The following is a 21503-nucleotide window of genomic DNA, read 5'->3' on the forward strand; positions in this document are numbered from 1 at the left end:
ATATGCACATGACTCTACCCTAATAGTAGGAAAATATAAGGGTCCAAACAAAATTTCATAGGTATAAAAGAGATTAAGTAAAACTCAGAGAAAGAGAAAAGATTGGGTTAGTTTTCCAGGGAATACAAAGGGAGAATTTACATAATCCCTCCATATTTTTTTTCTATGGTGTTGGTTATCGTAGAAAGAAAAATGAAGTGGGTGTTATTTTTGAACAAGAATATCATTCAACGTCCACAAGTCAACATCCTAAAAAAATAGAGATGGTATTAAGCGCCGCGCGCATATATATATATATATATATATATATATATATATATATATATAGCTTTGGCGTGAACTACAGTAATGCCAGCTCAGCACGCCAATGGCAAACGAGGCCTTATCACGGGCTGGAGTTGTGGCCTGTTTGCTAATTGGGCCCATTCCAAAAGAGGCCTGGACTGGATGGATCTGGCCCATTCCAAAACGGGCCGACGTTTTCTCTAGCACATAAAGCCCAGCCCATTCGTTTCCCGTTTCATTTCTCCGTTCCGTTCCACGTTCTCGTCACCAAAAACCCTCTTCTCTTCCCCCACAAAACCTCCTCCTCCCTCCTGCTCCGTCCACTCCGCTCCGCCCTGCCGCGTCGGCGTCGCCATTACGCCGCCGCCGCAACTCGACGCGAAGGTGAGCTCCCTAACCTCCTTGCTTTCCTCTCTCTATATCTATCTGTCGCCCTTTACCGTAGCGCGCGAATGCAAGCGCTGCGAGCAGGGCGGGGGGGACTGGCTGGGACGGCGGTGCTCCGGTGGTGCGGGCGTCGGCGTACGCGCGCGGGTGGGAGTCCCCTCACGTTTCTGCTGGGTTGCGTGCGGCTTGTTAATCTAATCGGGCGGGATTTCTCTCTCTCTTTTTCATCGATTTTTGTTTGTTTTGTATGGCTTGATGCGTCGTTAGCGTGGGTAGCGGTGGGGGTTGGGTTCGCGCTGTTCTTGTGGTTTCCCGTCTTGAGTTTGTTCCATGCCCTTGCTTCGGATGGTGTGCTGTGTGCGATGCTGCTGCTTGGGTGCAAAGGTGTAACAGGTGCTAAGCTGATCAGGCTGCCCCTTTGCTGCGATTTAGCTTTTCAGATTACGCGCGCCCTTTGTTTGCGTGACTGTTAGGATCCCGGTGATTTAACCTTGGTATGCTTCATCTATGTGCAAGCCTGGAATGATCTCTTGATTTTGAGTCGCTTTGTGTTGTTCATATTGGATGAAATTTTGCCTGGACATTTTACGTTGTTGCGGAGTAGTTGGTCCACATGCTTCATCTATGAAGTTTTGTCCTTACGTTGTAGCGGAGTCACTGCGCAGCTTGTTTTCACTACAATTTATCCTTTTTAATGCTTCAGCGCTACCGCGAATGCTTGGATGAAGACACAGTTTGATACTGTAGCTGTTAGCAAACCTAAAAGGCAAGAGGAGAATGAAGTGATTGGGAGAATGCTAGAACAAGGCTCTTCCGTTGATGAAGAGTGTGGTGGTACCAATTGTTCCGTTGGTGAAGATAGGTACCCTGGTTGGCCTGGAACGAGTGTCTTCAGGATGCTAATTCCTGCAACTAAAGTCGGCGCAGTAATTGGTCAGAGGGGAGAAAGGGTTAGAAGACTGTGCGAGGAAACAAAAGCCTCCGTCCGAGTAATAGGCGGTCACTTTGCTTCTGCAGAGCAAGCTGTAAGTTCTCCATTAGTAGTATTTACTATCTTCTTGATCATTCTTGACTTTCCGTTACTATTTGTAGTAGAATGCCGTTCTGTTTCCTTTTCTGTCTGCAGTATGCTAGCATTTTTTGTTTAGCGATGATGATCTTCTTTGAGTTCTCATAGTTAAATTTCATAGCGTTTGGCCACAAAAAAATACTGTGGTTTTTTTTTTCTAGAATATATGAATGGTTCATGATTTAGGTAATATATCAAGTACCTAACAAGTGGCTTATACAATGTACTCATTCTGGACACAGACACTTTTTTCCTTTTAGAATGTTTTTGCGAACCCGCTAGCATACTATTCTACAGGGAAATCAGTTACTACTAATTTAATATTTCTTCTACCATGTTCTTATGCTTAGAGTGACAGTTTCATGTTACAAAGTTACTTGTGTTGAACTTTGAATCGCTTTTATGGTAACTGAAATATAAGCATCCTCCTTTTTGGTCTTTATGCTTTGGATTCTTATGTAAGTTGGTCTTTATCAACATAATTCTTGCAATAGCTTGTGGGTCATAAAAATAAGGGCATCAATTATGTTTCAGTTCAACCTCAATTTTGTATTTTGATTTTTCGTTGGAAGGTAATCATTTTTGCAAAGGAACAGCCTGATGAGCCAAAACCTCCAGCCATTGATGCACTACTAAGAGTATATATGTATACAATCTATGATGATGGTTTAGATGTGAGATCTAATGATATAGTTGTGGCAAGGATTCTTACACCAAGTGAACAGGCAGAAAGCCTTATTGGCGATCAAGGTTCAGTGATTAATTATATCAAGAAAGCTTCTAAAACCGACATCCATGTCCTTGGTAACTTTCTTACTTTGATGTGCCTCTTGGAAACACTAGTTCATTCTATTGATAAATTTGATATAAGTGGTCTTCAACTCCATTTATATAGATCTGGGTCTTTGGATGATGCACTAGTGTATGCATAAACTACAGTAATGCCAGCTTACTCAAGCACATGGTTATTCATGATGCTTGGTGACTATTGCATTGATATTAAATTTCTGAAGCATATGGCGTTGTTTTGGTCCCATTAAGGAATTAAATGGACTATTGCATCAGTGTATTCTGTCAAACATGTTCACACTGGTTAATTATAAGCTGAAATTGTAATTGTGAAATGTATTGTTCATGCAGGAATAGTTAGTGTCGCATGTACTTGTTGTCAGATATCCATAACTCTTATGTTCAGAAAGTATTTGCTATGGCCGGTATTCTGTATTGACGCAGCATGTCCAACATGACATAAATTGAAAGTGGACCACCAGCTGGAGATAATTAGTGGATTAGATACCCTACTTGCGATCTTTATCTATGTTTCCATTACATTTGGTTTATTTCCCTTTTTATTAGAGAGTCTTAAGTGCCATCCTATAAAAGGACCAGTCTTATTGCATGAAGAGTTAATCAATCGCTCTCTTTCATCACTAACGTTAATGGTCACAGAGCAAGGAGAGAAGTTAATATGCTCAATGAACTAGGACTCGGTTACATTTACAGGTTCTGATTCAGCATGAAAATTGTGACTAATTAATTTAGTTCTTTGAGTTTTTATCAGTATCAACAATAAAACAATGATTGTCCATGAATGCAATGAAAGAAACTGTTTTAACCATGATTTCATCTATGGGTGGACACGATAGGGGTGGGGGGTGTGGGGGGGGGGGGGTGTGGGGGGGGGGGGGTGAAGGGGGTGGCCCAGGCACCCTATACTGCCCATGGCCAGTAGTGCCTTTAGCCCATTGTGCTTGCCGTATATCCATGGTGGGATTATGTAGGAACCTAGCAATGGCCACGGTTTTGCAACATACTACCTCCGTATTTTAATAGATGATGTCGTTAATTTTTTAGCACATGTTTGACCATTCGTCTTATTTAAAAAAATATGTAATCATCATTTATTTTGCTGTGATTGGATTTATTACCAAACGTATTTTGATTATAACTTAATTTTTCACATATTTACACAATTTTTTTTGAATAAGATGAATGGTCAAATGTGTGGCAAAAGGTCAACAATATCATCTATTAAAATACGGAGGGAGTACTACTTTAGTTCATTTATTGACTATTTTCATATTTACCATTTATCTATTAGTAGATTTGTAAATATGGCTAAATTAACATTACATGGTTTTTCTCAAGTATTATGAGTAGTATTTCAATGGCTGCATCAATGAACAAATAAAAGCTTGGCGGATTTTAATCTCAATGATGATGTCATGGTGATCTGTCAAAACATATACTAACCATCTTTTTGAATCCTAGTTTTGTTCTACCTCCATTTTTTAAAATTTTATGCTATTGATTTTTGGATCTATGTTTCACCATTCGTCTTATTTAAAAAATTATAATTCTTAATTATTTCAATGTGATTTGTTTTACTATTAAAGGTACTTTAAGCATGACTTTTTTGACTTATAATTTTTCATATTTGCACAAAAGTTTTGAATAAGATGAATGGTCAAATGTAGTTTTGTTCCTTGCCCCCCTACCCCTCTAAATTTTATTGCGTTCAGCACTGGCTCATCAAAACTACAAAGTTCAACACCTGTTATAGTGTGACGATGCATGGTTTTTACTGAATCCATCATTTGGATAACATGGGTTTCACTTTATTTTAATTTCAAAATTTTCTGTTATGATTGACCCAAATGGCGCTATATTATTTTTATTTAGTGATGTGCAGTTTCAGTATCTAATAATTTCAAGTTTCAATTGCTATTGTTTGGTTCATTTTTCCAGGCAGAAACACATACTCTTAATAAGTATTTCATTCCTTACATGCCTTGACTGTGTAGATAGTGACTTGCCACCTGTTGCACTCGAAGACGATATGATTGTTGAAATATGGGGACTGCCTGCAAGAGTGCATAATGCATTGGAACTTGTTGCTTCTCATCTGAGAAAATACCTGGTTCATCGAAGTGTCATCCCATTGTTCGACCCCCATGTAAGTTGCTAGCTTTTTCAACATTAGTTATTTAATGAGCATACTGAAACAGAGTACATTTTTGCCCTTGCAACATTTAATTCTGAGAAATGTTTTTCTTCAGGTGCCTATTCCAATCTCACCCATGGATATGCCTCCATTCCATTACAGTGACCATCCAATCTCACCCATCGATATGCCTCCATTCCATTACAGTGACCATCCTGAGGGCCTTCTGCGTGAAGTCAGTCCTGGCTATTACTCTGAATATGCTGAAGATTTTCATCTTGAACGCCCATGGACTGATACTTGTTATTCAAGGTATCCTATGGAAAACCTTACACATGCTGACGTATTTGAACACAGACAAAGAGCACCAAGATTTTTGGGGAAATATCGTTCAGTCACACCTCCAAGGTATGGGCGTGAAGCAGAAGCATATTTATCATCTCCAATGGAATTATGTTTGCATCATAACCTGAATGCATATGGATGGCGAGCAACTCCACCAATTGGTCCATCAGATGCCGCTGAAAGAGTACGCTCCCTTGTATCTATGTATGGAAAACAGGCACATCCACATCTGCTGACGCAGACATATCAATCAACTAAAATGGGAAATCATCCACACCTGGGGATATCTTTGTATGGAACAGATACTCATCCATCGGGGGTACCTCCATCACCTGCTACTGAACTACCCCCATCTCCTGCTGTTTCTGCATATAAACTCCAACTATCTCCATCCTTGAAGATGTATCCATCAACTAATGTCGAAAACCTTCAACACTGCCGTGTTTCTGCATGCGCTCCAGAAGAACTGCAACCTGCGGTTGTGCCTTCGTTAACTAGTCAATCTCCTCCAGTCACTTCTCAGGTTTGTGCAATATGTTTCAATTGTCAGGATAGGCTTTTGCCAACATGTTTTAATTGTCTAGTCAAATATTATTTACTTCTTGTTTGCTGATGTGTTTCTGTTGTCTGTTCAATGCTATTTACTATCAATTTGGGATGGCGGGCTGCTTGACAGGTTATAATGAAGATGCAAGTTCCAATTTTCTATGCTGAAGCTGTAATTGGTCCAACTGGTGCACGAATTGATTACATTCGCCGTGCCAGCAAAGCAAGCATCTTAGTAAAGGATCTTGACGATAGTGTGATGTCTATCGAGATCACTGGAAGTGCTGCAACAGATGTTCAAATTGCAGAGCAGCTGATAAAGGTAGCAGTGGCTTCTCTAAAGAAAATTCACTGTACTTCTGCTGAAATGACAAATCTAAGTAATCTCACTGCACTTTTGTTGACATAGCAACTTAATCTTTTGAGCAATTTTACAGTCCTTCAGTACGTACCAAGAGGTACTAAATTTTAGTGTAAAATTTGGTACCTCTTAGTACTTAGGTATATGGGGTACCAAAATTTTACACTGAAATTTTGGTACCTCCTGGTACCTTCTAAAGGACCGTAAAATTGCTCTAATCTTTTACTTTTGGACAAGGTTTTACCTGGATATTTAGCAAAAACTTCTAAAATATTATAACAACAATGTGTCTGTGTTATAGCATAACATGATTACAATCAATATGGCTTCCATTTATTGTAAACATAGTTCAGTATCTAGTGCTCAATCCTATTTACCTATTGGATGGCTAATAACCGTGTGAGATTCCATGACTCTGCAAATAGACCACATTCTAGTTTTTATCTAATGCTCGCTAGACCAGCCGAGTTGCATTGACAAATAATATGCTAAACCTGACTACTGTCCTGGTGCATCAGGTTCTAAGCTCTTAGTTTATTCATATGCATGAACTTTGACCTGAATAGCATTTCTGTACTCTTGAAAGTTTTGACTATTGTTTACTGTGACTCCTTTTGGTTTGTGTGGCATCACACCTTGGTTTCAGTGGCAGACAAGATGGGGGTACAAACTTGAAACGAAGTTTACATATGTGAGAAAACAAAGATCTTTGTAGAAGCAAAATTACGCTGTTGAAAAATTGCAAATTATAGGGAGAAAAATACTTATAATTAAATATAGCTGTTTCCGGGGCTATTCTTCTCAAAATACCTTATAATGGTGTTCACAGACATCTTCTTTTTTTTTTTGGGGGGGGGGGGGGGGGGGGGGGGAGGGGGGGTGGGTACAACTGTACCCCATGACCTGGTCTGCCACTGCTTGGTTTCTGTTGTTATCGATGTTGCCCTATCACTCCGCTGAACATTGTTTTCATTTCCAGAACTTCATGGCTGAAGCCGCTGCCGCTTCCCCTGATCACAGTTTTGACTTCATTCCATCACATTTGCCAGCACCAGGATCTCCAGAGCCTAACTGCCGCACTCACTGGCAGAGCGAGCGGTTTTACAGAACAGCTCCTGCAAGCGACATACTGAAAGTTCCCAAAATTTCGTCATAAAAAAGAAAAATCAAGTTCCCAAAAGTTCTCTTTCTGCACATAGCCCCTACACCGGCAATACAGGAAATCAGCGACAGTACATTCACAGAAAGTTTTGATACCCATCCTCACTTCGTCAGATGATTATAATGTCCCCCAATTTGAACCCTCAAGAATTGTGTCTAAAGTTTAACATTTGACATACACTTGATCCATGCAGAAGTCTAAGATTATGCTATAGGAGAACATTTTTTTGGTGGATTTGGGGTAAATTCTGTACAAGATATGCGCCCCCAAATGTCTGAACAACAGTTAATTATTACTACATAACTCTACAAACTAAAGTTCTCATTATTGATAAAGAATTTCAGTTCTATGGTAGCTAATCTTACATAACTCTACAAACTACATCATTATACTTCCAAATCATGAATTGTAGGGTAGCTAATCTTATCTGCTTATTATTATGGAATTATGCTCTCATTGCTGATAAAGAATTGAATTTCAGTTCTATGGTTGCAACTGTCAAACGCACATTTTTCATATACAAGGGCTCCCTGCAGCAGGGATAAGATAAGGGTGCTTTTAAATAACAGTTAAGTCAATTATTGAAGAATGAAAGCAAAGCTATCCATATCAACAAGGAGAATTTATGCATAACCATCCAAAAATCACCTTGTACAAGCTAGAATATCCTTCTCAAACCTGCAAAATCTTACCAATAGCCTACCCTAATTCTGTGAGTTTTATTTCAAAGGACACACTGATAATTGCATCTATGCAAGCGTCTACATTATAAAACAACATTTTCCTAGACAACAGCTGGATGGAACAAGTTAGAAAGCAGATAAACCATAAGACTTGTAAAATCACCTTGATGGAACATGTTTCACATGATTCTGCAAATAAACTACTATTGGTTTGGTTACATAACTTCGCTCATCCCTAGTACCATGGCCCCTAAACTTCAGTGGAGGAGGTGGCAGTGACGGGACGAGATGTGTAAGGTGGAGGCGGCGCAAAGGGAAACACAGGAGACGTCGGCTAAGGTTGAGGGTGGTTTGAAAGAGTGAGGGGGAGCGGGTGACAAGAGGAACAAGCGTAGAGGGCTAGGGTTGAGGGTGGTTTGAAAGAGTGAGGGGGAACAGGTGACAAGAGGAACGAGTAGAAAGAGAGTGCTGAGAGGAGACAACGCTGATCTGGGGTGTGATTCGACGTGGATGGATTCAGCCTGTTGGATGCAGGATGCATCCATGTTATTGGACTAGTTTTTAGGATTTTAAAATATTTTATAACCCAGTCCATAATGTTATAAGTTAATGATATCTTTAGATAATATTATGTAATACAAATATTATCTAAACTTATATAATATTTATAAATAAATAAGGGAGTGATATTTGTTATAAATCTAATGATTATAGTATATATTGTTCGGAGCTATAGAAATAATAAATATTTACAATAACTAATAAATGCATGACATATTTTATTATGTAATTAATGAAACTAATGTGCTATTATCGATGTTTTTGTGTTTTATTTTAAAAAAAATTGTTAGACTTAGTAAAGTTTAATTTAGGAAATTTTTAATTGACTTATTATATGAAACAAAGAGAATGCATAAATATAAAAAATATGTTTAAATTTTAATATCTATTTAGAAGTAAAACAATATATTAAATAAAAATATTAAAATAATTTATAACATTAACAATGACAAGATATTCTGTTATTTTATAGATTAACTAACTTTTCAAACTTCGATTATAAAATTCTAGATCCGTCGCTGCTGAGTTCTCGTTCCTAATATCGCTTTTAATTGAATGCGATGTATGACTCTGTTTGAATCTGATGACAATGGGATGCTTGGGTGTTGCGTAACTTGCATCGATCTATTTTTGTATGTGTGGCCATGCTTAAATCTCTCGCTTGACCATGCATGCATTACAAGGGGAAAATGTCGGGTTTAGAGGAGAGCAAGGCAGCCATTCTGTTCCTCCTTTCTCTCTCCTCTCTCCGTCCCTGCGTAGAGAGGGAGAGAGAGAGAGAGAGGGAGCGACCCCCACCCCACCCCACCGTTCTCTCTCCTCTTTCCTGACAAGAACCAAATTTCCCCCGATCTTTCTGACGATTTTCCCCACAATCTCTACGCTTTTTTTGGTTGAAACAAAAATTCAGCATTGGTATGTTCAGTCGCCCTGTGTGTGTTTTTCTTTTAGTTCCATGAAAAAGCATTGGAGCAATCTTGTGCGAATGCGAAAATGCTGATGTTACTTGTAATTAATTACAATGCTACATCTTTTTCTGTGAGATATTCAGAAGTTTTTCTCATGTTATAACCGGTGAAAAATTTGGACTTCTGCCCATATTTTTAACTCCTTTTATGTCTGAACAATCAGATATATTGGTGTCTTGCTGCAGGAAAGGCTCCATTGCATCATTGGCAGCACCAACGTTCCATTGTTTTACCATCTGAGCATTGTCGTCAAATCAAGATTCAAACTTTTCTTGGTGCTGCAATCAGGCATTGGCGTCAAATCAAGATTCAACATTTGCTCCCATCACCAAATCAAGATTCAGCAGTGCAGTTTTGGGTGCCTTTGAAGAGCATTGAGGAATCAACTTTGATGTGAATTTTTTTGATGCACATTGATCATCCATGGCTGCGAAAACCCGTGCGAGATCCCAGGACTTCTGGAAACGATTCTGGTCCATGCTCTCGTATGCTTGCAGTGAGCTTTGCGTGATCATCTTGCTCCACGTGGCTGCTGGAGCATCCTACCTGGCGACCAGGTTGGCGCGCATCAACAAGCTCAGGATGCCATGCATCCTCTGCTCAAGAATGGATCATGCCCTCCATGGGAAGGCCTGGTTCTCTTCAGATTTGGTCTGTGCTGTTCATAGGTCAGAGGTATCATCTTTGGCATACTGCAGTAGCCACAACAATCTTGCACACTGTGATGATCTCTGCAAGAGATGCAGTGCACCAATGGATGATGTGGTTGACACGAGGAGATCGAGGTCCAGACGGCTGTGTTCTTGCTGTTCAGAGCCATTCAACAAGGTGCAGAATGCGCATAGGGTTTCTGAAACCGCAAGTGCTGTGAGGTCTTCAGATACTGTTCATGGTTCGGAGGAGATCAATCGGGAACAAATGCCTGCAGATCATTCAAAAGACAAGAGTAAGTGCACTAATCTGAACTCACTGTCCTTCAAAATTCTTTTATAACTGAATTATATTTGGAGGTTCACTGAGTGTATCCATTGTATTTTTTTTATTGTAGCTTTTGTTGTGGGTATTGAGGAAGTCAATGAATCTGATGGTTCACCAGTCAGACAAGAACAATCTACAAAGAACAGTGGTGCCTCTGGAAATGCTGGGACTGCAAAGCCAGCACTCAGTGGATCTACTGCGCCTACGCGCATTTTTGTCGATCGCAGCAGTACTTTCATTGGTAGGGCCAATCTCACATCACCTCGGCCATCTGAAATAATTTCTGCCAAGGACAACAATTCAACCACTCAACAAGAAGTGAAGGCATTCCTTTCACAGATGTCTATTGCAAGGGGCCTTGACAGTTCTTGGAGTGATGGAGCTCCTAGCCCTGGAATCAGTGCTCAAAACGACGAAAGCAGTGCTAATGGCAGGAGGCCATCCCTAGAGAGAAATTACTCTGTGATAGAACCATCGGATGCAAACCTCTCTGATGAGGTTGAAGGAGAGAGCTCTCTTGAGAATCTGAAGCGGCTTCTTGAGCTCAACAAGAAGTCAATGGGTGCTCTTTACAAAGAGCTTGAAGAAGAACGGAGTGCCTCGGCAATCGCAGCTAGCCAGGCAATGGCCATGATCAATAAGTTGCATGAGGAAAAGGCTGCAATGCAGATGGAGGCACTGCAATACCTGAGGATGATGGAAGAGCAGGCTGATCATGACCATGAAGCAATACAGAATCTGCATGACCTGCTCACGGAGAGAGAGAAAGAATTGCTTGACATGGATGCAGAACTTGAGAACTTCAGAAGGCTACTCCAGAGTGAGCAATTCAATGGCAGAAAACTCGATGCTGCTGATGGCATTACAAATGAAAGAGATGTCCCATTTGAAGTCTTGAATGGTTTGGGTTTCATGAGGAGCACTATGTCGGGTTTCGAAGATGAAATGGCATATATTTTGGAATCCATAAGCAGTTTGGAGGAAAAGCTCTGTGTTCCCAGAAACAGACTTGCTTCTGATGATGCCAAAGATAATAAAGAGGAATTGACAGGAGAACAATCAGGGGCTAATTGTGAGGGCTCGACCATGCGTCAGGAACACCCAAGTGGTGAATCAACTTCTGATCAGCAAGATGATGGAAACCAATCTGTTCAGAACCACAAGGATAACTGTTCCTGTTCTCCTTCAAAGACTGGAAAAATGGGTGATGTGAAAAATCTTAAGGATGAAGTCTCACTATTGTATACAAGATTGAAGGCACTTGAAGCTGATCAGGAGTTTCTTAAGCATGTATTAAGTTCTCTAAAGTGTAGCCCTGATGGACTGCAGTGTGTACAGGAGATAGCCAGCCATTTGCTAGAGTTGAGAAGGATGACAACTCAATGAAGAGAGTCGGTTTTCCCTTGATTTCACAGATTTGGTCATGAGGTAATAGTTATTCTAGATGCTACTTCATAGCAGTGAGCTATTATTTTGAAGATTACTTAACATGTTATCGAAAATGAAGAATTCTGTCATTTTATGAGCAAGCTGAGTTACCAAAGATTACTTAACTCAGAAGATTAGAGAAATAGATTCGTGGTAGAAATTCCACGGAAATGCGCATATGTAAACTATTTCCATACACTGATAAGTGGTACTAATAATTCTGGCCCATCAGTGTATCAAAAGATGGATCTGAATTAGGTACTTTGATACTCCATTAATGTTGAATACCATCAGGTTTTAGCTATGTAGCCTTATCCTGAGTATGCTATAGCAACACATTAACTACTCCCGTCATTTCTTTGACATTAAGTTCTACTTTACGAGTGATTTTACTGTTCTTAAGTAGGTACCGGGAGTATGATATTTTTTGGTATATAATTGGTACCTCTCAATACCTCAAATACCAGGATAAACCAAAATTTACTTTAAAAAGTTTGGTACCTCTTTCTTTATGCATATATACCTATATTAATATGATAGAATTGCAATGCTATCAAGGATTGTTCAACATAATTCAGAAGCCATTGACAAACTTTGGTCTAACCTTTTCTTGCAGCTCTTCTCATGTAGTGTCCCTTCATGGTATACTTCTGGTTAGTGCACGTGGTGGATTCAGTGCTGCACTGAAGAGGCCTGAAGATCGATGTCGGTGCAAGATCATTTGAAATGCCCATGGACAAAAGAATTCCATCTCTTGCACTGATCTTCAAGTTTTCATTGAGCTGACTGGCCCCCTGTTGCTGTTCTTCTGTCACTGCTTCAGCAAATCGCTGGAACAGACAAAAGCATCTCCTGTGTATCGATGTGATGGCTGTTCATGTTAGGAGCAAGTTTGTAATCGTAGATTTAACTAATGATTGCGGTTCTTGCAAAGAGGAGTTAACTAGTAGAATACACCATGTTCATATCAAATTAATCGATGTGACCTTGCTTCAGAAATGCAAGGTTTTCTGCCTCATCTAATTAATTTTCTCCGTACATTTGGTTTTTTCCCAGCACTGCAGATTGTCTGATGCCTGATGAGTGAACTGTAACTGAGATTTTATTGTGCTATTTTTCCGGCATGTATGAGTGGCCAGCTGCTTTCACATGAACACGTAGCGTGCCACTCGCAAAGACTCTTTTGTTTGTAACCGGTAATATATCCGTGTATTGCAACAAATCTATATCAGGCCTAATGATAGGCTATATAGGATTATAGAGAAAAAACAGGTTTTTTTAACAAGTAATTTTTTCATCCTTGAGTAGGTGCCATAAATTATTATTTTTTTATGTAAAATTTGACAGTACTACTATTTTCTATGTAAAATTTAAAACTACTTGATATAGTATGAAACTTTACATAGAAAATAGAACTTATGATATCCTTGAGAGGAAAAATACTCTTTTAACATACTAGTATTTTTCTTTGGTTATTAGAAGTGATGTTTTTTGCGCAGTATGGGGTGGGACCAATGACTCTGCTATGCTAGTAAGAAACCGATTGATTTTTTTTTCTGTATTTTTCGAAGTGATAGTTTTTGTGTGATATAACGTGGGAAAGAGGATGGAAGATCCCGTTTTTAAATAGCAACGACATTGAAATAGATCTTGAAACTGTTTCAGATTCAGAACTAGTCCACTTGAACTTTTATTCCTTTTTGTATTGTAGCTCAAAAGTCAAGATCCAAATCTGAATTTTACGGCATCAAGTCATTGTCCTTCTTGCAGATCATTAGTCCCCACTCCCGAGCTTTTGGAGTGCACATTTCATGGAAAGTTCAACAATTCACTCACTCCATTCTGACCGGTGTTTTTGCAACTTTGACAGTTAATAAGTTTTATATGATTATATTTTGTCAAAAGAAAATTGTATGACCATGCAACCTACTTCGATAATATGATATATTTTTATATATCTACAAATATGTTGCAAAAATAAGGTTGATCAAAATTTAAATATGAATGGTGTCTGATAAAATCCTGATAGGTATATATATAGGAACGGAGAGAGTACACCACCAACCCACCCAACCCCGCAACCAAACACATCATTACAGTACCGCAGATAAAGTTTATAGGAAAAATTTTCTTCAAATATTTTATGTCCACCACCATAGCTGTTCTCCATTTTAATATCTTGTCTTATTTCAACTCTGTTTTTTTTTCTCTTTGCTATGATTATTTAATTGGTCCATAGAGTTGACTGAAATTGCATTTTTGAACTACCAACTGCATCATATCTGTTCACCCCCATCATATCTAGCTCTCTTGAAGAATTGAATTCAACTAATTTCATACTAAAAAATACTACCTTCATCCCATAGTAACACCATTTTACGTTTTTCCGTGTCCAACGTTTGATCATTCGTCCTATTTAAAAAATTTGTACAAAAACTTAAAAAAATTATCACGTATAAAATATTATTCATGTTTTATCATACAGTAAGAACAAAAATATTAATCATAAAAAAATTTTAAATAAGATGAAGATTCAAAACATTGTATCAAAAAACTGAAAAGTAATCTTATTTCGGGACGGAGGTAATAATATCCACTAGCCAATATTGTATTTCTAAGAAAAACAAAAGCCAATATATAAAATATTTTTTTCTATAATAAGCAAAATACTAGTCAAGTTGGCACTAAAGTGTGACCAACAACCTGTATTCCTGCGCACGAGTAGACTTTGCATTTAGATTTAACACATTGCGCACGAGCTGACCAAGAATCATATCTGACTTTGTCACCAAATGATTGTTGTGCGTCGTCCTCATCTTTCCGTTTCGGCTTATCATTATAGCCAAAAATTAAATTTTTAACCTTAAATTTATAGTTGATTTTAAGGATTTATCTATAAGTCTTTGTTTTAGTATCGTTTTTAAAATCGTTAAGAACACGCATATAAAGGTAATTTATTTATAAATTATTTTTTGTTTGTAAATATATCGATTGTTTTAGAGAAAAAGCCAAACAACGAGAGCATCACTAAAATGCCACTTCATCATATAACTCTTAACCCTATATTTGCATCATTGCATGGAAATAGTCTTGTGGCTTTTATACTTGTTTAGGAGTATTCCCATTTCCAAAATTCTGTGGTCTGGCCTTTGTCTTGTATCTGAAGACACTGTTTTTGTCAATTCAGGATGTGACATGAGCTAATCAGTCCTTTTCCTTTCTTATAGCTCGCTCGTATGCTTTCTCTCATCTAAAATATAAATCTTTTTAGAATTTAAATTTTATTGCACCGTACAGCATTCCTGCACCGATTCTCATTATTCCGATCATTCAATAGTCAAAAGAAAATCTAATAAATTAAAAATTAAAAAATTGACCACCAAATAAAATAAAGAGATTTTTTTGACCTAAACTTAATTTTAAACAATCTAAAAATATTTATATTTTCTGGAACGGAGACAGTACTATCTTCAAGAGAGCTGGTATTGACTAACACGATATATACCAGCAGCTTAATTTCCTTTGCAAGAAAAGTCACGAGAGGGTGGCGCTAGCAAGTGAGCAGTAGCACTACCGTCCGTACCTAAGCATGTCGCCGGCGAGAGGTAGCTCGCCGGAGGTCGGCGGAGCCGACGCCGAGAAGCTGGCGGACGGCGGCGAGCGAGGCAGAGGCACGTGGAGGCACGCGGCGTTCCACGTGGCGACGACGATCGCCACGCCGGCGGCCTACGCCCCTCTCCCGTTTGCTCTTGCCTCCCTTGGTTGGCCTCTTGGTTAGTGTGCTGCTGCCTGCTACTGCTAGACATCATCATCATCCTCCTCTCCACTCCATGGACTGTCCCAGATTCTGCTGCTCCAGTGCCTGAGATGAGAAGCTTATTCTCTGCAAATTATGTAATTAATTAGCATGATGTTGCTTTGAGCACAGGCGTTTGCAGCTTGGTCATAGGAACACTGGTCACTTGGTGTTCTAGCCTGGTTGTTGCATCACTGTGGCAATGGAATGGAGACAAGCACACCAGCTACCGGCATCTTGCAAACAGCATCTTTGGTTAGTAATCAACACCATTTTCTTCCACATCGAAACTTTACTCTTGATCTTGCAGTACTGTCACAAGAGGACTTCTGAGATAACAATAGATGAGATTGCAGATTCCTTTATCATAAATATTTACTTTCGATGGTCTAGTAATAGGAATGCTTAGCGGTGCAGCAACTGTTGAGAATTTACCTGAAGTGATAGGCAAAAATCTGTGCTTTTGTTTTGTCCAAAGGTCCTTGGGGTTACTGGTATGTGTCGTTCTTCCAGCAAGTGGCGTCAATTGGAAACAACATCGCGATCCAGATTGCAGCTGGGAGCAGCCTCAAGGCCGTGTACAAGCACTACCACACAGCTGACGATGGCGACATGACTCTGCAGCAGTTCATCATTCTCTTCGGCGCATTCGAACTGTTGCTCTCCCAGCTTCCTGACATCCACTCACTCCGGTGGGTCAATGCTGTCTGCACTGCTAGCACCATTGGATTTGCAGGGACAGCCATTGGTGTCACCATTTATGATGGTAATCTGGTTTTGTCTTCAATTTTGAGTTCTTCTAAATAACTGAAAATATGGAAGAATGAAGAGAATTGTCTACCACAGGGCATCGGATTGATCGGAAGGACGTTGGTTACAGTCTGCAAGGAAGCACTGCATCAAAGATCTTCAGAGCTTTCAATGCATTGGGCACTATAGCCTTCTCATTTGGGGATGCAATGCTGCCTGAAATTCAGGTGAATATCTGATGTTAGGCTGAGATTCATGTTGTCAGTATCCACTCATTCCCAAAACATCATTGGAATTCAGAGCTCCCTGCGAGAACCGGTGAGGATGAACATGTACAAAGGCGTATCAACAGCGTACTCGATCATTGTGATGTCCTACTGGACCCTGGCATTCAGTGGCTACTGGGCATTTGGCTCTGGTGTCCAGCCCTACATCCTGTCCTCCCTGACTGTTCCAAGATGGACAATTGTGATGACAAATCTGTTTGCAGTAATTCAGATCACTGGTTGCTTTCAGGTAACACATACCACTTCCATCATTATAACTTCTCACATTTTTCACCCTAACCAATCACCCAGTAACTGAATCTCCTCCAAGATATACTGCAGGCCAACATTCGCGCAATTTGAGCAGCAAGTTCAGGCGAAAGACGCAGGTTACAAAGCAAGGCTGTGGAGGCTGATGTATACCTCTGCTTACATGGTGGTGATCACCCTCATCTCTGCAGCAATGCCATTCTTTGGGGACTTTGTGTCGATCTGTGGAGCTGTGGGCTTCACGCCACTGGACTTTGTGCTGCCTGCCCTGGCATTTCTGAAGGCTGGGAGATTACCTGAAAGCCCAGTGCTGCGTGCTCCTGCGAAGGCGATTGCCTCCGCCGTCGCCGTCTTGTTCTCCGTCGTCGGTGCTCTCGCATGCATCGGTGCCGTCAGGGCGATCGCACTTGACGTCAAAACCTATAAATTCTTCCATGACATGTGAAGGTAGTTAGGTATTACCTCTATTTTATGTTATAAGATGTTTTAGTTCTTCTTAGATTCGTATAGATATTAATCTAAGTAGGACCAGAACATCTTATGATATAGAATGGGTGGAGTATGACATAGAATGGATGGAGTAGTATCATGTTGGTGCTGAGATGAGTTGTCTTATATGTTCAGTGGTTGATGTGATTTGAAGTGTGCTATATAGTATATGCAGACAACACTACAGGGAAAAAATCCTCAAATTTCAGTCTTCACACTTCAAGAAATGGATGCTGTCAGATATATGGATTCCATCTTAAAGAAGAGAAACTAAATATTCAGGACACATAAAATTCTCAGACCAGATTCAAACAGTGATTTAGTTGGTATACTAGAGCCATTAAAGGTCTTGATTTAAGATGACGAGAGAACGCAAGAACTGCCCATCATAACAGTCAAAATTGACCTATACAAGCCATGATAGCTACATAACTTCCATAGAGCTGCCGAACTACGGGGGTTACAAGGGGGAAAAGAAAATTTAGAACGGCTAACCACCATAGACGCACTGGTTCTTTTTCTCAAGGGACCACTACTTATTTTTTGACGCAACATAGCTAATCTCAGCTAAAATCCTTCAGCCTTCTCTTCAACACATCCAAGGACTTCTTTCGAGCACTTTGCCCTGTACTTCGGCCTGAAAGGCTCCCAAACAAGCTCTCTGGAGCGTCTCTAAATTTGTCGCAGATGATGGAAACCTTTTTATGATCCAAAGATCCAAAATTCTTCTCCCTGATTACAGGGTTCATGAAGTTCTCTGGCTGGTTGCTGAGCAGAAGATTGATGAGCTGCCTAATTTCAATGAGGCAATCTCTGAAACTTGTTTCCTTTCTCAGCTCTGACAACCCAGTGCTGTGATATTTATCATCTGCATATTCCTCCAACTTTTTCAGGTCAATGTCAATACCTGCAACAGCATTGGCATTGAACCTTTTCACCCGGTCACTGAGAAAAACTGTCATTATAGAGTCTGAGATGTGGCTGAATGCACCACAAACAACCTTGTACAGGGCTTCCCTCGGAAAAACTTTCTGTGCAGTTGATATTAACGTGTGAAGATAGATGACAACCTCATTCATGTAGTCATTCTCATGTTCGGGAGCTTCCTCTGGGGTCCAATTGATGCTAGTCAAAAGCAACATAAATTCATCAATCTTGGAGTTGGCCAAGGCTATTAATCCATTGTACGCTGCATTTTGGGAGGCTTTCAGCACCGCTCTAGCAGTCAAACCAGAATGAGGCTTGTCAAGAAGACGCCTAGGAACACCACAAAGTTGGGCAGCATGATTGAGGAATGTGTCGCAGGACTGCTCAAGAACAGAAATATTTCCTGCAATCTGCACCATTTGTGTAACCTCCAAACAACCACCATGTATCAAATTCAGAAGACCATCATTTAGTACCTCAATTAAGAGCTTGTCTAGGTATCTTTTCACCACATCATAGACATCCATTATAGCATCATATGACAAGTAGTTCACAGAATCTTCAATAAACGAGCGCACGACATGGCAAGCATCTGGAACTGAAGAGGAAAATGGTGCTATATATGGAAAATCCGGAACAACATCAATGGGTTCAAGTTGAAATGCTGAAACATTGATGCGGTACTCATTTTCCTTCTTAATAACCATCTGCTCATATGAGTCCTTAGCGAAGATGCCATCTATCTTTTTCCGGCAATCAGAAAGAAGTTGTTGAAGGAATTTGTCCCTATTCTTCTCAAGAATTTCAAGCAATGATGTGGTTTGGTATCCATACTTCTTCATGGTTGCACCTAGAAGAGTTACATAGTCCTTTACAAGGAGGAGATGGTTAGCAGCATCCATACGAGAGAATTGTTCTTCCAAGATAGATGTGACCTTAGAAATAGCTTTCTCCCACATTGTCTCAACCTGACTATCAGAAAGAAGCCCATCTGCCGTTCGAAGGACACGGTCCTCAACAATAAAAAACCCAGCTACCTGAGCAAGGAAATGCTGATGGGATTCCATGAAGGGTTGCGTCGTGGGAATCTGCATGTCCAAATTAAGTTGCATAAGCCTGTTATTGTAGTAATACTCTTGAAATTTTTCCCCAAGACCAAGGCAGGTGTGAATGTAGTGTGCTCGGTATACTGGTGTAAGATCAAATTCCAGTACTTCCTCTTCACCTATGAGCTCCACATCCAAAGCATAAGCATGCTCGTCAAACCCAATCTGGCTGCAGTCTTCTGCTTCCCTCTGTTGGGATCGTACTCCCTCATTTTTCTGACGGGCCAAGGAGGCCTGGCTGATCGAAACCTTGCCAATCTCCTTCGATGCCCTTCTGATATACACAAGCCACTCATTAAATTCATTGCAAACCTTCTTCTCAATATACAGCTTTATCATAGGTATTTGCTTCTGAACGACCCTTTTTAGAAGCTTTAGAGGAACATTTTGCAGGAAATCTTTCTCAATCAACTCCAAACTTTTCAAGGCAACATGAAAGTTGGCTTCTGTAACGTCCTTGTTGCACATCTGGCACAGACTAGTGACTTGCAAACAGATCTTCAATGTTGCCAGAGCTTCCCCAACATTCTTATTTACAGAATACAACTCAAGGAGCTCGTCAAGCTTCAACAGCAGGGAGCTAGCAACCTCTTGCAGGCGCAGGTTTTCACCGGAAAGCGTACCCTTAAGCTCATCGGCGTCAACCAACACACCGCGCAGCTCATCAACAGCAAGGATGAACTCCTCATAGTGGACCCTACAGAGCTCCTCGATCTCAACCTCCTTCATCTTCACGATGCCCCTGAGACCTTGCAGAAGAGACTCGGGCTTCCCGGACTCGAACGCGTGGCGAACAATAGGGCCCAAGTCCTCGCCGTTGGCGATGAAGGCGGCAAGGCCCAAGCCGGTGCTGCCATTCCCGCTCTCCGCCCCGCCCCTCTTCTTGGTCTGAGCAGTCATTGTTCAGCTGAAAACACAAAATGGATGAAATGGTGCACACAGTAAGAAACACATCCACCTTGGGAAATTCTCAACGCTACAAATGCTTATATCAGATGAACAGCGCAATAATTAGTGAAAAATTAGCAAGCCAAGAAATTAGCACATGTGTTCAGTAAAAAAAAACGACCAAATCTGTTAAAATAATCCATGGCGGACCTAACGTGGGGCACGGTGTTCAGCCGTTTTTTCCCTTTTTTTTTGAAAATAAAGTGCTATTAGTAGTACACCACGCATCAAACAAATCCGTAATAAACTGGATGAGTTGGATTTTGAGGAAGAAATCAATCCTAATCCTAAGTCGGACGGATTCCCAGTCCACCGTTGGACGGCTCACCGTTGGCCGCAGAGGAAGTGGATGGAGTGGAGTGGGTACGGGAGAAGCACGGATACCTTACCTCGATTCGAACCCAGACCAGTGGAACGAGGCAGTGGCAGCGCCGCCCCCTCTCCAAACCTGCTCGCCGGACCGGCTGTGCGTACGAGTAGGGAGTCCGCACAGAGGAGAAGGCTAGCTGGCTAGGGAGTGGGGGGGGAGGGGAGGAGGCAGGGTACACCGTGCCCCCGGGTCTGCTCGCCGGCCGCGCGCGGGAGGAGGCGAGGGGTGGCCGCGGCGGAGAATGCCGGCGGCGCCTCCGCTCCGCCGGAGGAGAGGGGAGCGATGGAGAGAGAGTGTGGAGGCGAGTGAATGAATGAGTGAGGGGAGGAGAGAGGTGAGGGGGGCAGGAGAGTCATTTTCAAAAAAAAAATCAGTTTTTTCTTTTGAAAAAAAGAGGAATTCACAATTTCACATTAGATTTTCTACCCATTTCAAGAACATGCAATAATCTGGTCAGCTGTATTAGGCAATGTCCTTTCGGCTTATAGAAGGGAGCTACTTCGTACTTGGACAAGGATTTTTTTATAAAAAAAACTCTATATAAAAATGTCTTTTAAAAATTGATCGTTGCATGATGATTCCGTGCTTATAGGCTATTGTTATTGTGGTCTCACATAAAAATTTTGATCACGTATTAATTTCAAATTATAGTGGCTTTTGTTAAAAGGAAGAGCTCACGAAATTGCAATCTTAATAATTATTTTTTAATTTCAAAATTCAAATAATAAAATACTAAACTGAGCATCGAAATGGATTTTTTTTGTGAAATTTTTAAATCTCTCAAAAGCTGAAACACGGATTATATTATGACGCAGTTTACCGTTTAAGCAACTAATATTATTTTAGCTTACATAACTAATATTT

The 21503-nt window shown here is 40.5% G+C and overlaps 3 protein-coding genes and 1 pseudogene across 3 annotated transcripts; 3 read left to right on the forward strand and 1 right to left on the reverse strand.

Annotated features, from left to right (window-relative positions):
- Nucleotides 1-586: 586 nt before the first annotated feature.
- On the forward strand, nt 587-7389 carry LOC102715884 (annotated as a pseudogene).
- A 1706-nt stretch (nt 7390-9095) lies between these two features.
- On the forward strand, nt 9096-12891 carry LOC102716161 (myosin-binding protein 1-like). Its single transcript, XM_006661709.3, has 4 exons — nt 9096-9258; nt 9497-10257; nt 10360-11717; nt 12334-12891. Exons 2-3 carry the CDS (start codon nt 9735-9737, stop codon nt 11673-11675), a joined length of 1839 nt encoding a protein of 612 aa, XP_006661772.1. The 5' UTR covers nt 9096-9258; nt 9497-9734; the 3' UTR covers nt 11676-11717; nt 12334-12891.
- A 2329-nt stretch (nt 12892-15220) lies between these two features.
- Nucleotides 15221-17580, forward strand: LOC102716445 (GABA transporter 1-like). The gene is made up of 6 exons (XM_006661710.3): nt 15221-15490; nt 15646-15768; nt 15992-16279; nt 16360-16490; nt 16564-16779; nt 16861-17580. The coding sequence occupies exons 1-6, from the start codon at nt 15307-15309 to the stop codon at nt 17242-17244; spliced, it is 1326 nt and encodes a 441-aa protein (XP_006661773.1). The 5' UTR covers nt 15221-15306; the 3' UTR covers nt 17245-17580.
- A 37-nt stretch (nt 17581-17617) lies between these two features.
- LOC102716722 (exocyst complex component SEC15A-like) lies at nt 17618-20901 on the reverse strand. The gene is made up of 2 exons (XM_006661711.3): nt 20659-20901; nt 17618-20228 (listed from the first exon to the last, which is right to left on the reverse strand). The coding sequence occupies exon 2, from the start codon at nt 20219-20221 to the stop codon at nt 17852-17854; it is 2370 nt and encodes a 789-aa protein (XP_006661774.1). The 5' UTR covers nt 20222-20228; nt 20659-20901; the 3' UTR covers nt 17618-17851.
- Nucleotides 20902-21503: the final 602 nt, after the last annotated feature.

This window comes from Oryza brachyantha, chromosome 10 (assembly GCF_000231095.2).
Source record: "Oryza brachyantha chromosome 10, ObraRS2, whole genome shotgun sequence".
Lineage (NCBI taxonomy): Eukaryota > Viridiplantae > Streptophyta > Magnoliopsida > Poales > Poaceae > Oryza > Oryza brachyantha.